At 37.0% G+C, this 17,730-nt stretch overlaps 1 protein-coding gene across 4 annotated transcripts in view; it reads left to right on the top strand.

Annotated features, from left to right (window-relative positions):
* The window catches only part of Spag16 (sperm associated antigen 16), an 814,060-nt gene that overhangs the window by 23,287 nt on the left and 773,043 nt on the right, over window positions 1–17,730 (top strand). For 3 of the 4 annotated variants that reach the window (XM_059277932.1, XM_059277934.1, XM_059277935.1), the window contains exons 4-5: window positions 666–784; window positions 7,089–7,226. In XM_059277932.1, the coding sequence (XP_059133915.1) occupies window positions 666–784; window positions 7,089–7,226 (257 nt within the window). Of the gene's footprint in view, window positions 1–665; window positions 785–7,088; window positions 7,227–8,677; window positions 9,017–17,730 lie in introns of those variants that run through there. The other variant, XM_059277937.1, reaches the window with a different exon arrangement.

The raw sequence follows: 17,730 nt of genomic DNA, 5'->3' as shown, positions 1-17,730 counted from the left end.
AAATTTCATATTATATAATATATAATATTGCCTACTTTGTTGAATGAATTGGCCTCTGAAATGTTATATATTTTATGTTTCATAAATAAGTCTCCTTTTAAAAATGTAAACAAGTAAGTCAGATGCCTTTTAAATATACTTAAGATCTTTTTTTCACAGAATATTTTTTTGAGATTTTGATTTTGATCCTTTGATAACTTAGAGGAATTCTTTTGATCTTTCATCATTTCAACATTTGGGTTTGCATCTTTGTGATTATGGCCCAAATCCCACTCTTTCGGTGAAACCTTCCTCTATGACAGCTTTTATATAGTTACACTACTCTACACACACGGGGATTTCCCTATCTTTGAGACTCTGCCCTTATAGTCCTAGATACATACTACTATTTGTCAGAGTGTGTGGGATACACACATGCCTGTGCACATACACACACACACACACACACAACTAGTTATCCATATTTTGTGTCTATCCACTTAACTATTACATTGGGAATAGAAATGTTTTGTTTTATCAGTGCTTTATTTCTCATCATTAAATAGACCCTGATACATAGTATTTAAGAAAACGTTACTACAAAACGAGTAAGTGAACAGTCTACCTGTTTCCTTAATCAAAATCTTGATGTTTACCGAATAAATAATTGTGCATTTAAATTTCAGGAGCAGAAAACAGTTCTTCCTTCAAGGCAGGTAGTACATGAAGCCATAGAAGACTTTCTCTGTAATTTCCTGATCAGAATGGAAATGACCAGAACGCTGAACTGCTTTCAGGCTGAATGGTAAATCATTATATGGCTGGGTAGTTGTCTAGCAATATTAGCACATTTACTTGTGTAAATTGAACTTTCTTAAAGGACTTTGCAATAATAAGTACTCTGGTTTCTTTTGCTGTTGTTGTGATAAAATACAAAGGCAACTAAAGGAAGAAAAGGTGTATTTGGGGGTCACTTCATGTTATGTCATGGTTTTTACAGTTGTTATGGTGGGGACCCCGAGGCAGCTGTTCACTCTGAATCTGCAGTCAGGAAACAGAGGCCAGTGAATGCATGCTTGTGCTCAGCTCATTGTCTCCATTGTATACAGTCCAGGGTCCCATGCCCAGGTAATGGTCCTGTCCATCATTAAGAGGGATCTTCTCATCTCTAACAAAATCAAAACAATCCCACAAAAGATGTTTAGAGGCCCACCTTCCTGGTGTCTGTAGATTCTGTCAATTTACAGTTAACACTATCAGTGTGAACTTACATGTATGGGATAAACCATCCCAGTCTCTATGTTGAAACTATAATACAGACAAAGTGTCAGGGGACTCCTTCCCAACAAAACTTTAGTCAACAGCTTTTCAGTATTCAAATTTAGCTTCTTTTCAAATGATCAAGGGGATGAAATGTCCTCTGGAGTCATATAGCAAAATGTAATTTTTTGAAATATTTTCCTCTTAGTTTTTTATACTTGATATGGTATCATTTTGTGTATTTAGATACCTCCTAACACTACTACTTTTTTATTTATAGTGAAAATGATTTTTCTCTATTTATACAGCTGATAGATTTTTCTAAAAATATTTTTGATTTAGATCTAAATTGAATTGTCCTTTCACATATTACCCTAATATGATTTTCTTGTTAAAAATAAAAATTGTAATGTCTTATTGATTGTGAAAGCCAGCAGACATGCTACCTTTATTCTTTTGATATAACAATAATGTTCTTTGGATTCCTAATTTTTTTTAAAAATAGTAAATGACAGATATGAAGTAAGTGTTGTTTTTACCAGATGTTGCATATTATAGAAAGTGGACTTCTATTAAAAGTGTTTATAGAGTTTTGTGACTGAATTCTAATTCTAATTCATCTGATATATAAGAATTACTTTTTGTTTTCTTGGTCCACTGATATTATATACCTAGAAGTAATCAGTTTCATTTTTTAATTTTTGATAGAGAATATTATTAGTATTGTATTGACACTCCTCTTCTACTCCCAACTTCCTCATTTCACCCCAATTTCTTTTCAAATTTCATTATTTTGACTGTATATATAATATAATAAATTTTATGAGGAGAAATGAGATCTGTTGTTAATAGCAGACCAGGAGATGGAACATTGGGAAATAGGAGGAGAATTCTGTTTTTAAACCTGGAAACTTGTGTGCATGGTTTAAAAAGAAATTTTCTAACGAAATAATAGCAAGTAAATTAGAAATACGGGGAGGTCATTAATTTGTTTCTAGTTAGATTAAAACTTAGTATGATTTAATTATTTTTATGTCTCTCAAGAACATGTTTGACTATTCCAAAGTGTGGAATGACTCTCTTAAGCAAATTATCCAACTATTATATATGTATTATTTTAAACTCTTTTTTGTTATTACTATGTGTGTATGTGTGCATGCATTAGTTTGGGCACATGTGCCTGCCATAACACCCATGTAGAGAGGTCAATTGGAGTCACTTTCTCCCTAACTACATGTAGGTTCTGGGGCTTGAACTCACATAGCCAGGTGTGTGTGGTAGGCAGATTTACCTACCCAGTCAACCAACCTGCCGTGCTTCAAATATATTCTTAACAAGTAGGTGATTATAAACATACTGTCTAAGTTAGCAGTCTGATTAATGAAATAAAATTTCAGAAAGCTATGGTAGTATTAAGACATAAGGAGTTCCCAAGAAACATACCCATTTAGCACTATATTATAACCAAAAGAAAAAACTTATGAATGTGTGTTTATTAACTTAGTAATACTTTGGTTCAGCTAATTTTGTCCCAATCTCTAGTTGCTGTTTTTTTTTCATTTTTCTTTATGAAGAAATTTTCTACTCACTCCACATACCATCCACAGATCCCACCTGCTCCCTCCTCCCAACTCCAGCCCTCTCTCCCAAGCTACCCCACATCCCTACATCCCCCAAATCAAGGTCTCCCATGGGGCGTCAGTACTTGTTGTTTTGTAGTTATTTCCATGCTGGATAATTATTTTTCAAATAACATATTTTTGAATTTGATCAGCAACTGTCACCTATGATGCACATAGTAGGAATATAATTTGAGAATAGTGGATACATTAGTTTTAATTAATGTGTGAAATATAACTTGCTATGTAGCTCATTCTGGCCTCTTACATATGGCTCTTTTGTGTTAGCCTCCCAAGTATTCATGATTCAGTCAATCATGTTGACTGAATGTACTTTTAATGCAGAAAAACAAACCCCAAAGAGTATGGAATTACTGTAAATTCATGTTCTCTAAGAAAAGTAACCAACAATACTGGCCTGTTGTTAGGTTGTGCTAAAAAAATAGCAACAAAAATCTGGGCAGCAATATTTGACTTATATTCTCCGAATCCTCAAACAATAAATGCAATACATCTTTTAAACCCAGTGTCAGAAATGTGTGGCCTGGGAGCCACATCTGGCCTACTTCTTGTTTGTAAATAAAAATTTATTGGAATAAAGCCATGATTTCTTGTAGGTATTGGAAATGACTGTATTCATGTTATGAAAGCAAAATTAATTAGTCACAATGGAGTCTCTGTGAACTGCAAAGCAGAAAGAAATTTTTACGAGTTCTAAATTATCAGTATTTCAGAGTTTCCAACAACAGTCCTCAAGTTATTTTCTGTGATATATCTACATATACTGCATATTTTATATACTTATATATGTGTGTTGTTATATATGTATGTCAGTGTGGTAGAAATCTGTGGAGCACTAACATGCTTCCACTGTAGGTTTGTTCAATGCTATTTTTTGTCTCTTTTAGAAGTATTCATGTATAAAGTTAATTGATGCTGCAGGGCAAAAATGAAGAGGTTAAGATGAGAAAATGGCAGCATAACTTTGAAATGCTTTCACCTCCGTCTCTGTGAACATGTCCAGTCGCTCACACTGAGGCTGTCTCATGGACTCAGCCGTCTGTGTTGTCCTCACCAGCCTCTAACTTGAAGCACAGTGTCAGTCTGCCTTTGCTTCCTACTTCCTTTTCAGTCCTGGCTATACTTCAGTTTGCTTCTGTGCCTGTCGTTGCCCTGAAGATAGGGTTGTGCTAAGAAAACTGTCGAGGGTAATAGGACGTGAAATTATTTATAGTATTTAATCACTAACTTAATTTGTTCCCAATTAAAGAGATTATTAATTAGTGTGTATCTTTTTAATTTATGGGCAAAAATAAATACTGCAGCTTTTGGCCAAAAAGATTTGGTATACTATAATGACTTCGTTATGGGCAATAGAGTTATAACTTATTTCAACTGACTAGCTTTATTTTCTTTTCATTTTTCTTTATTAAGAAATTTTCTACTCACTCTACATACCACCCACAGATCCCATCTCCTCCCTCCTCCCGCCCCCCCAGCCCTCCCTCCCAAGCCACCCCACATCCCCACATCCCCCAAATCAAGGTCTCCCATGGGGACTGACTAGGTTTATTTAAAGCCAAAGCTCAGAATTAAGATTAACTTTGAAACAATCCCTCACATTATTCAGTGTGTGTAGGAAGCATATGTAGAGTGTGACTACATACCAACTCTCAGCGAATCCCATGTAGCTAGTTATTCCTTCACCATTTAAACCTACTGATGTTTCTTTAATTGGTGAGGAATTGGCGTCTGGTTATGTGTCATGTAAGCATTATCTCCATATCACCATTAAGTTAAACCCAGGATTGTCATGACTCTTACTATGATAATTCTTACAATTTTCAGTATGCCAATTTTGATCAATTAAATATATGTAGATAGATTTATGTACTAAGATATGCAGAAGTCAGCCTTCTAGGGGAATATTTAGATTTAAAAAATTAGTACAAAAAATAAATATGCTAGTTAAATGTAAATGGCATAAAATAGTTAAAATGGTGATGTCTCAGAGTAATTGCTTTAGAATTTAGTTTGTATCATTTTTATTAGCTGTCTGTTCCTATGCAGCTTTCACTCATTTCTCCCAATAACTGTATGTGGCAGGTAGCCACTAACGTGTCTTCATTTCATGGATGAGGGAATGGGCTTAGAGAGGATGGGAAATCAGCCTCAGTAAATGTCACCAAGTCCCAACCAGTAAGTGGCAAAGTCAGTGAGGCCAGACTGATCTTAAACCCCACTCTCTTATCTTCAATTCTTGGCCAGAGACTGGACGAGCTTTACCATGTGTCTTGATTTAAAGTTCCGGTTTGTGTCTTTTTTCCATTTTGCAATTACAAGGTCAGTCCTAAGTTCACCTTGGCAGAGGTTGTGTCTTCCTCCGCCACTGCCTTTTCATTCTCCTGAGAAAACAGGAGTTCTACACCTCCCACTCTCCTCTTTCCCACCTGCTGATTCTTCCTCAGGCCTCCTTTTTCTTCTGCCAAGATACTGAACCACACAGGCAGTCCTCTGTAGCCTAATCCCTTTTCCAGCCAGAATCCAGCTCCTCTGCCTCCTCAAGGTCACTGCATTTGTGTTTGTCATTTTGTATCATTTTTTCCCCTCTGTTTTGGAACATTACCACAAGCACACAGGTGTGCAGTAATATCTGACATAGTACTTACCTGGGGAAAGCTCCCTGGCTGTGGCTCTGCTTCCCGTTGAAGTTCACCTTGATTTCCTAGTCTCTCCCTTATTGGCACACTTTCCTGACAAAGTTTGGTGTACCTTTTTTAATTACTACTCACATCTACCCTAGTTTATCCACCACGGCTTTTATTTTTTCCACCACTGAAACTTTTTAGCAGTGACTTTCATATTGCCATTTCCAGTGATTGTTCCGAACTTTATCAGCATTCATTTCTTCCAGTAGCATTCATTTCTTCCTTCTTGGGGCTTCTTCTTCACTTGACCCCTTGGTCATCACTGTCAGTTTCTATGACTGCTCTGGCCTCAAGATGCTTTTGGTCGTGTTTGCCTCCTCCGCCTCATCCCAACCTTGGAGCAGTGGAGGATGTTATGAATCAGTCCCAGGCATCATTTGTTGACGTCACATCACTACCTGAACTAGTCTGTTCTAGTGTCACGACTGTAGAACATCATTTATACACTGATGAAACACAGTTTAAGTTGCCTGCCTTGACTTCCCCTGAACTATGGATATCCACCATCTGTCTTCACGTGAATGTCTATTAGGCATGCTGCATTTGATCTGGATGGACACAAACCCTTGGTTCTGTCCACTAGCCAGTTCCTACTGTCCTTGTTCCCACCATGTAAATGGCTGTTACTGAGCCCCAAACCCTGATGCCATCATTGACTGCCTCTGCTGATACCAGACAGATGATTCCCTAGCGAATCCTGTTAGTGCTACCTTTACAGCAGGCAGCTACCTTTACAGAAGGTTCCCTCCTCTAACCTCTGCTGTGTTTCACTTTGTTCAGCTTACCCTTCTCTCTCTCCCAGGTTGCATCATGTGTTTTTGTAGAATCTATTTCTTGGAATAGATTCACCCATTTGAAACATAAATCTACTCACTGTTTCCTCCCCAACATTCCCATGGCCCCATTCTGATCTGGAGTAAAGTAATTTTTTTTAATTTGGCTCCTTGTTTTGGTTCTGACATTTCTCAACATCCCCTTTGCTCACTTTGCGGGCTTCAGTTCCGACTACTCTACAAACACTGGCCTTTGGCTCTTTCTTGTCCATGCTGAACATGTATGTGTCTCTGGGCCTTTGCATTATTTTTTGTCAGCCTCAGGAGTTCCTCTTCTGTGGGCCCACATGGCATCATCCCTCCTGTCCTTCAAGTCTCTGCTGGAGTCTGTCACTCACGCTTGTCAGTTGTGGCTTCTCTGTACAAAACAGTACAGACAGCTGCCTGCCCATCTCCTTCATTCTCGCTACTTCCCAGAACTTATCACCATCTCCGCTAGACTAGAGTTCCTGGAGTATAAGGGCTGAGACAGTTCTGGCATCTTTTCTGGTAACTAGATGTGAGGAACATAGATGACCCATTGTATTTTAAAAGGCCATATTAACTGATATTTTATCTTAAAAATATATTAATTTTGGTTTAGCTTAGAAATAGAACATAGCAACTAATTTCCATCAAATTCCCTAAGGCTGACATTGAATTACACATAGTCTTTTACTGAGATAACCCTGCTATTTGATTTGTCCTAGGTACGAGTTAATACAGAAGAGAGGGACTGATTTTCGAGGATTCGGGAATGTTCCAGATGTTTACAGCCAGGTGATGCATTTAGAGAGTGAGAACAAAAACCTGAAGAAAGATTTGAAACACTTCAAACAGGCAGCTGAGTATGTTCATATTACGTTTTTTTCTTTGTTTCTTTTGGCTAAGTAAAAACTAAAGATGGATTAAGCTGATCTATGTAATGTACTATTTGAGAAATTTAATTATGAGTCACTGAATTATGTTTAAGTTCTGGTTATAAGGATGTGAAAAGCTTCCCAAGTGAGGTAACTGAACAGGTAACTGGAACTCCTGCCAAGCACAACTCACCAATGGAGTGGAATGCTAGGCATATGTAGCAGATGCTGAATTTGTTACAAAGCAGTCATTTTCTTATGTGTGTGATAATGTTTTGTGGTTTGTGAAATTTTCTCTTGTGCAGATAAGCCAATTTCAGAAATAATAATGAAATTAATAGAAAGAGTGGAAGGATGGGACTAATGTGTTCTTCGTAGGAGAATTTCATTATTTTAAATTTCCTCCCAAGGAGTAGTGTTAGCTAAGGACATTGGGTGTTAACCAATGCATTGCTCTGGTGGGACAGGCAATGCACACATAGGGCTGGGAGGCACATGGGATCGCTAAGGACCATCTGATTAAGTTTTCTGTAAACTTAAAGGTTTCTTTCAAGATAGCTTATTAAAATGGAAGCATAAGCATCCATAGCCTCATTCTTTTCCCATTGCCAACCACCTATAATGATTTTTGTTCCCAGTGTGTATGCATAATTTTTAAATAAACTTTAATGATGCTAACGTTATATTTACTAACTTATTTTTCAGTCCAAATAAGTAGTAATCTTTTTACTTTATTATTTTACTTATATTTTTATTAACACAGATTTTTATTCTCAAAACTTAAAAACAATCTCAGAAGGGATACCCTTGCTTTGTAATGTCTAGGTACAGATGAGAATCTTAACAGCTAAAAGTCTTCAACTAGAAGGTGCCTTCAACTAGAAGGCACAGAAAACTCTGTGCTTTTTTGTCTCTCTAAAATTAATGAAAGAAATAATTTTTAGTAAAACACCAACATGTTTCTGACAAAGAACTATGTGTACATATTGACTTGGGAAGAATCTACTTATGTCAGTGTCATGTGGAAATGTAAATCTTTAGCTCTAGAAGAGAATTCATGCTTTATTCACCCATTATTATTAAACATATTTAAGGAGAATCTTTTTCTGTTAAGCACATTAACACAACAATTAGAGTAACAGGACCACCTTGTGGGAGCATACTATTTTAATATATACTAAAAATTACTATAAATGAACATGACTTTGTATGGCCAAGGGAAAGAACTATTTAATATAGCCTTTCCTTTAAAAAGGCAACAGTAAATTAAATAGTTTACACATTCCTTTACTCATATTCTGTGCACATGTAGGCTTACTTGGCTGGTTATGCATATCTCATCTTTTATAAGTAGAATTTTATGTTTTACAAAGAGCTGTGTGATTATCCATGAGAATACCCAACTAGAACCACTGTTTTATCTGCTTTGTTCCATTCAGAAGGGCTTTACCCTCTGCAGCTCTGCTGGCTGTGACTCTTATTAGACAGTTTGGCCAAGGGGAATCGGATGTAGAACATCCTTCATAGTGCTGCCTGGAACCGTTGTATCCCTCATCTCCTCTGAGTTACTGCTTTCATTTGCTAATTTGCTTTTGAGTTGACACAGGCCTTTTAGGTAATGTGTTTGACTCCAGTAGTACTCAGTAATCGTTGTTGATTACAGAGTATTTATTGAATAGTATATTAAAAACTGTAATTGAAATTATGTAAGCTTTTACTCATGTGAATTGTTATTGTAATGTTAAAAGAAGCCCATAATTAAAACAGGCATTACTCAAGTGAAGTGTTTCTTTGTATTTGTTGAACTGTCAAAATATAGTTTTACCCTTAATAGTTTCTGGTTATTGCTTGCCTCTGTGATTCAGTAGCATTTACAAGCTAGCAAGAAGTATAGCAGTCTGCACACTGTTTACTTGCTTTACTCTCTCTTTGAAGCAAATTTGAAGGTCCTGTTGGTCCTTAGAAGATGCTTGGTGCTCACTGAATGAATCTTCAGCCCAATGTGGTTCTGCAGCACTCTTTGCTGAAGTAGTCACTGTAGCCTGTTTCTACTAAAATAGTGTCATAAAAATGAATGATGTTTTGTAAAATAATCCCCAGCAATAGCATTCATATATGTTGGTTTCAAACTTTAATCTTTGGAACCTAGATTTTTTATAATACTTATGAGGATATTTGTGTTAAACATGAGATTCTCTTTGTGGACTTTGATGGAATGCTTACCTTTTTAGGATTAGGCTGTTTTCTTAAGGCTGGGTAATCATAGATATAAACTAATACTTAGTAGGTAAAGAGAGTCAGCTTATAGATATGTCATATGACATTCTTGACCATATAATTGATGTTTAATGATGTATTTATTAAAATTAAGGGCTAGGTGTGGCCATGTGTGTACCCATAACCCAGTGCAGTAGTGCTGCTAGGGGACAGGGAAATTGCTGGGTCATCAAGACTGCCAGTCTAGCTATGGGTTCCCATAACACAAATAAAGAACAGATCTAGGAGACTAAGGTGTAGAGAGAGAGGGACATTTATTGTCCTCCTCTGGTACCTGTGTGCCCACAAAGGCATGTGCACCTCACCGTGCCCATGGAACACACATAAAAGGGCACACTGTGGAAGATGAACATTGATGATGTGGGTCTTCATTAGCGACATCAATGGATTTAGAATGTCCATGAAACTCACCTCTGTATGACTAAGAGTGTTTCAAGAAAGATCAAACTGAGCCCAAAAGACCGTCATTTAATGTGGGTAGCACCATCCCAGGGGCTGGGATCCCAGACTGAATAAAGAGGAGAAAGTGAGCATTTATCTCTCACCACTTCCTGCCTGTGTACACAATGTGATGAGCGACGTCACATTCCTGCCTTTATTCCTTTTCTGCCCTGACTACAGTACTCTACTCACAGGTGTTTTGTCATAGACATCAGAAAAGTCACCAGTGTAGAACACTGGTACTGAGAAGTGGGGCCATTGCTATAATAAACCTGACCATGTGCTGGAAATGGTTTGTAAGAGGAACATGGAAGTCTTTGGAGCTCTGGCCTAAAGAAGTCCTAGAATATGATAAGCAGAGGTTAATGAACAATTCTATTGGGATTTTGAAAGAAAAGAATGTCAAGAAATACAGATAGTGGAGCAAAGCTCACAAGGTTTAGAAGGGAACTCTATCAGGAACTCAGTAGAGTCCATTCATTTTACATTTTGGCAAAGAATCTGGTTGTATTATGTCTGAATCATAAGATCTATAGAGACTGAATTAATAAGTAATGGACTGATTTGTTTGAGAAGAAATCTCAAGATAGCGTAGCATTTGGACTGTGTCGTAGTAACTGCTGACTGATCTGATCCGGGACTATTGTGGGAAGAACCACTGGAACACAATGACACAGCTTATTGAGGAAAGTGGTGTGAGTTTACAGTTGAAGGCAAAGAGAGTGGCTCCGTTGTACAACATTTTGATGTTGTGACATGACCCTGTCATTTACAGAGTTCATGTTTGGGAACTATGTAATTTAGCTATACTAAAAATCTCAATATTTGAAGGAAGTGAATGGTTTTCTGTTGGGCAGTATTTATGCCTACCCTCTGCCATATACAGTCCCTGGTGACTACCACAGCATCTGCAATTGTTAGAGGGGTTATCCATATCAAAGATCAGTCTAGTATTTTGCATGGGACAAAAGAAAAGGTGCCCTGAAGTCAAGACTTCATTTTCCATAGTTCCACCTTGTGAAACTACAAATTCATTTGAAAGGAGAGACCCTTAACTGAGAAAACTGCTAAAATGGGGTTCCCTGCTCCAAAATGGCAACCAAAGAAAAGTGTTTCCCCAGGATAATCCTTGAAGGCATACAAAAGCTGCTTGTGGAGAAGGATCCAGGCTACATCCTCACCTGGCATCAGACAGATACACCATCCACATGGTGCTGGTTTTAAGCATGAAATACACAAAAGTAAGGCAGCCATAGAGGCTTTCAACAAGGTTTCAGGAAGCCCGAGTCTAGCCAGTGTGTGGCAGAGGCATATTTCCTGCAAGGAGGCTCTGAGGGGCCATTATGTGAAGCTGGAAAGGTGAAGCCTAGGTTGCAATGGAGACCCTAGGTTAGTGGAGATGTGAAGCTGTTCAGTACCCACCAAGGAAAGCATAGAGTAGATCTGACCCAAACGAGAGGTTACTGTGCTGTTGGTGGCACTACTGGAGAGACGGGTCTACAGAAGACCATGGGAACACAGATAACTTCATTGAGAGTCCCAGATGCCAGATATGGATGGCAAGACTTGGTGTTTTACCTACTGGGCTTTATTCTTGCTTTGGTCTGGCATTTCCTGTCTTCCTATTATTCTCTTTTGGAATGGGAACATTTATGCTGTGCTATTGTTCACTGGAAGTCTGTAATTTGATTTTACATGGGCCTACAGTTCAAAGTTTTCTTGAGTCTCAGAAGAGAGTTTAGAGTTTAAATTTGTAAACAGCATTGAGACTGCTATAAATTGTGGGACATTTAAAGACTTACTAATTAATTTTGCATTATGTGATGAAAATAAGACTTTAGGGAGCAGAGATAAAATATTATAATTTAATGTGATGAGCTCAGGTGTTGTGTTGACAAGGGATGAAGTTGTGGGTTGGCCAGTCTCTTTGCCAACTTGACTGGATTTAGAATCACCATGGAATCAAACATCTGTGTACATCTATAAGATTATTTGCAAAAGTGTTTAATGGAGGAGGGATGGTCTTGCCCGAGTTTGGGTAGCAGTCTCCCATGGGATAGGATCTTGGACTGAATCAAAAGGAGAAAAATATGTTAAATTTTAATCTCTCTCTACTTCCTCACTACAGACATGATGTGCCCTGACTTCCCTGCTGTGATGGGACTATACTTTCAAAATGTGAACGCAAACATGAACCCTTTGTTCTTTAAAGTTGCTTTTGGCACATTAAAAAAATCACAGCAGTGAGAAAAATAATTAACACAAAGGGAAATATTTTTCCAGTCATACAACTGATAAAATGCTAATATACAGTATATTCATATAAACCAACAGTGAGCAAAAACAGTGTCATCAAGTCAAATAAAATAAGAACCTGTCTAAAGACGGCCAGTATTCTACTAGGGATCTCTTGGAAGGAGACAAATAATGGCAACGGGTTCAGAAAAAAATGTTCAGTGCCACTAATCATCAAGGAAATGCAAATTGAAAACAAACCAGAAATTACCTAATACCTTTAAAGATGGTCGTTATAAAAAATAAAAATAAAACCAGTGATATCAAGTATTGGCTAGGATGTAGAAATGGAACCTTTGTATACTGTTGGTGGGAATACAAAATGAGGTAATCACACTGGTAGACAATATAGAATAGCCTCATGTGGACAGAAACACCTACATAAGGCAGATTCAATTCTCCCGAAGAATTGAAATCAGGATCTCAAAGAAAAATTAGCATTTCTATTTTCACATTTGATAAGAGCTAAGATATGGAAATTATCTTAATGTCCATTGACGTATTAATGGGTAAAAATGTGATGTATACTATACAGTGATATATATATATATTGTACAATTGTACATGACTACACCTGACGTTCAGAACCCAGAGTGGTAACCATCATTGTAACTGAAGTTTTCCTGTGTCCCAGCTGGCCCATGGTCAGGACAAATCTCTCTCACCCGCCAGTCCTGCAGCCACTTGGACCCAAGTAAACACACAGAGACTTATATTAATTAAAACTGCTCGGCCATTAGCTCAGGCCTACCACTGACTAGCTCTTACATTTAACTAACCCATAATTCTTATTTATGTTTAACCACGTAGCTTGGTACCTTTTTTCAGTTCTGCCTTCACGTCTTGCTTCCTCTGTGTCTGGCTGGCAACTCCTGACTCAGCCTTCCTCTTCCCAGAATTCTCCTCTCTGCTTATCCCACCTATATTATACTTCCTGCGTGGCTACTGGCCAATCAGCATTTTATTTATCAACCAAATCAGAGCAACACACATTCACAGCATACAGAATGATATCCCCAGCTCATCATACTACTGAATACCCTAGTCAGCCTTCAAAAGAAGGAAATTCTGCAATGTATGGTAATGCAAATGAACTTTGAGGACATACACTAAGTGAAATGATCCAGTCACACACAAATACTGCATTATACTAATATGAATATATATGGCAGTCAAATTCATCATAGTCAATAGTAGGGTATTCTACACTTAAAAATTTTAAAAGCTATATCTTGGGTCTGGGGACTTGGCTCAGTTGGTAAAGTGCTTGCTGTCAAGCATAATGACCTGAGTTTGAATCCAAAATACCCCTAAAAGGCCAGGCACAGCAGTTCATGTCTATAATCCCAGTACCAGGGAGACAGAGATAGTAGAACTCTGTGTATCACTGACCTGCCACCTAAATGAATCAGCAGGTCCACCCAGTAAGAGACCCTGCCTCAAAAAAGTTGGAGAGTGATTGAAGGCACCAATCAGCATTGACCTCTGCCTATACCACACACAAACACACACACACACACACACACACACACACACATACACACACACACACGTGCATGCGTGTGAGCATGGGTGCACACAAGTACACATACACAAATACATATACATATACACACACGCATATGTGCAAAATAGGTTAGAGTGTATGTTGTATTTTTATCACAACAGAGAGTGAATAGTAGAGTGTAAAGAATCATATGGGCCTATCAGATATTTTTAACTCTTACTAACATTTATCATTCTTATTTCATTTGAGTCTCCAAGTCTACACTATGCCCTTATTATCATCTATGATTTTATGATTCTTTTATGACTTACATAGGCAAATTGACAATTATTAGCTTCATATATTTGACAAATGGATGAATTATTAAGTCTAAACACAGGTGTCAGTTCAGAACTTTCACATCGCCCCAGACATGTCTCTTCTCTTTCATCCTCTTGAGTAACAGTCATTGTTCTGACTCTTTCTATTTTGGATTGACTTTATATATTTAAAAATGTCAGGGTTGATGATGGGATCAGCAAGGAAAAGGTGTTTGCCACACAAAAGTGTACATTGTATTTGATCCTGGGAACATGAAGATAGGAGTGACTGGCACCAAGTAGTTGTCCTCTGACCCCCACGTGCACGGCATGCTACATGCACCCTCCCCTCTGTGTATGTTATACGCACACACATACATCCAATAGATTAAAAACAAAGGCATATAAATGGAATCACAGAATGTTTTCATATGTTCTTGTTTGCTATCTCACACTCATCCTAAAGTCTATATAATATACCTAGGATTCTGGGTTCATCAGCAATGTCTGCCACATGGTGGTTTATAATGGTTTGTTATGGTTACAATGGTTTGGTCAGCCTTGTTTCACTGTTCTCCTTCCAATGGCTGGTTATCATGACTATAACTGCCACTATATTCATGTATGTGTCCTTTGTGGAAATACGTGTCCCTTGTTCTTGTATAAAATCTTAGGAGTGGAATTTCTGGGTCAATTTGGTTGATGTTGTTCAGTACAAGGAACCAGCGTTTACTCTTCAACATTGAATTTAGGTTCCATTAGTTCCCCGCACACAGTGTGTGAGGATTCTAGTTATCCCAGTCCCTGACAGTATCGGCAGCCTTCTCTGCTTTAGCCTTTTAGAGATGGGTAGTGGCAGCTTGTGTTTTTTCACATGTGATTTCCTGAGAACAGGTGATAATGAACACAGTATTTTGAGCTTACTGCCCTTTTGGTATTTTGATGTTGGTATTGCCCTGCTTGTATTTTTAAGCAATTTGCCTAATTCTGATTAGACTGTTTATCTTGTTATTGAACTTTATGAATATTTTTCTATTTGAGATCCATACACTTTCAATATTATGAATATTCCCCTCCCCCAGGCTGTGGCTTGACATTTTACTTTATTTACTTTTAAAATATTTATTTTATTAAAAAATTTATGTATATATTTGTGTGCCTTTGTTCTTTTCCAAGATAGTGGTTTGTCTACATTCTTTATCTTTTCACATAAAATTTACAGTTTTATAGTTTCCACAGAAAAACCTGGGGGAGACTGAGGCAGATAGTGACTTGAAGGTACGTCTTGTGTGTGGTACATTTCTGTGTGTTTACATATACACACCTTCTGGAAGAAATGGTTTGATGTCTGGGTAACTCTGAGTCTTCTCTTTGCACGGCACTCACTAGAGTTTATTTAATAGTAGCTATTTATGAAATATCTTGAAATGAAGACTTTTCACGTTTGATTAACCTCTGGGGCTTCAGGGTGGACTTCCTGATCATCATGTCCCAGGACCCATTATTGTGCTTTAGACATAGTTGGTGCTTATATAATCATTCAACTATCATTTAGGTTTATTGTTAGCTATTAATAATTTTTAGAGTAGTTAGTTGATGGTTTTTTTTGTCTTTGTAACACTTTTGGGAGTGAGCTTTGTTTCCTTTCCATGATGACAATTTAAGCAACTTTCTGCCAAGCTAAGTCTTGCTCCATTTAGAGGGTTGTTTTCCATTTCTGAATCTTTACACTAAGGAAATATAACACAGACCCGAAAGGGTGTATAAAGAGCCCCCAAATATGTGATGAAAAATAATACTTAGAATACAAACTTAAAGACAGAAAAGTACTGTTCTAAAAATAATGAAACACTTTATTACTTTCTCCAGAAAGTATAGGCCTAAAGAAAGTTCATTTTAAATGCAATTAATATGGAGGAGAAAACAGGTGCTTTCTTAAGGACCCTGATTTTGAGTACAAAATTTACTTCTATAAAAGGTCAAAGAGTGTCCGGCTTTGAGAAGACCCATTTAATTTAATGGCTTTCAGAAACAAACACTGTGAAAATAAAGATAATACAAAGCCCATAAAATTTCATGCTTTAGTGTTTAGGTAATTGCTTGTTAAATTAAGAAGGTATTTTTTTTTTTTCTGGATGTGGCTATACCCCTTCCTTTTGCTGTTCAAAATATAATGAAAATTTCCTTCAATCTGGCTGAACTCCATTTGGCCCTTCAACAATTATTCCAATATTAATTTTTATGGGTCAGTGTAATTCATTTATCAGCAACCAAGGATAATAAAATACTTGGTAATTTTATAATTATTGTTATCAGTGAGAAAAATATGCGGCAAGGATGGCCTGCTTTGGTTGGTCCAAGTAAACAGAAATATTTCTATGTTTTACCTTGCCAAATTATGATAATGAAGTAATTCAATAACTTCAGTACTAAATAGCCATCCCAAAATAATTGCTTAAATTTATTGATAAAATTATTTCACTGAGGCTTTTCACTAAATCACATTCATGTTATGTTGAAAATTGAGTGTCATGCTCTGCTAAGAATACACACATCTTAATATTTATGTGGTTGAAATATAGATGGGTAGATGCTGGTGTCCTAAACTGGGAGGCTTGATGATTATTGTAACATCTCATTAAGACAAGGCATGTATGAATATTCTCTGTGATACACAAGTTTAAGTAGACAGTTTCCTTAAATAAGTCTCCATTGTACTTGAAACAGAAGCTCAGTGTTTGCTGTCTGTGTTAATAAAAGTTTTTTTCCTTTTAGCACAAAGATGCTATACTAATGTGATGAGCAGATATGATGAGTTTAAAATATTAATTGTTCACATGAATATTTTATTTCGCTCTCTATTCTAACTTCTATTTTCCTTTTATTAAGCAGATGGGCAGCAGGAAGGTCATAATAAGAGAAGCATCAGCATGAAATGAATTTAAATTGTTTTACTGAGTAGACTTCATTTGTGCAAACAGAGAGCAAGTCCCTGAAAACCAATTTAATGGTCAGGAAAACTTTAAAGTCTAATACTTCAATCAATTCCTATGCTTTCCTTCCCGGGATGAGCACAAATAGGTTTCTAAATGCGTATTGAAAAGTGAGTTGAGGCGAGGCTTCACATTTGAGATTCTGGTTAGTGAACTTTGCAGTAGTTCATATTCCAAGCATTTTTTTAACCTATTGAGACTTTCCATTTCAAATAGGAGAAATAAGGTATATATGTATGTAATTCATTAAATAAATTAAATAAAACAGTTTTAATGAACATAAAGTACACTCTCATGAAAGTTTACTTTTTAAACTTTATTTTATTTTTATTTTATGTGTAAGGGTGTTTTGACTGCGTATATATCTGTGCACCATGTGTGTGGAGTAGCCACAGAGTCCAAAAGAGGGCAGTAGATCCTCTGGAACTGTAGTAATGAGTGGTGGTTAGCCACCATGTGGTGCTGGGAAAAAAACCGAGGTTCTTTGCAAGAGCATCATTCTCTTAACTACCAAGCCATCATTCCAGCCCCAAGTTTACTTTTTATAAAGATGTGCAGTGTTAATCATACCCCCACATCTTTGGACCATTAGAGATAATTTAACTGCCTATTACTATACTGCTTATTTTGGAAGACAAATCTGTTAGATGAACTGAATATAACACTTCTGTTATAATACT

This window comes from Peromyscus eremicus, chromosome 13 (assembly GCF_949786415.1).
Source record: "Peromyscus eremicus chromosome 13, PerEre_H2_v1, whole genome shotgun sequence".
Taxonomy (NCBI): Eukaryota; Metazoa; Chordata; class Mammalia; order Rodentia; family Cricetidae; genus Peromyscus; species Peromyscus eremicus.
This window is presented reverse-complemented; position numbering and strand designations above follow the sequence as displayed.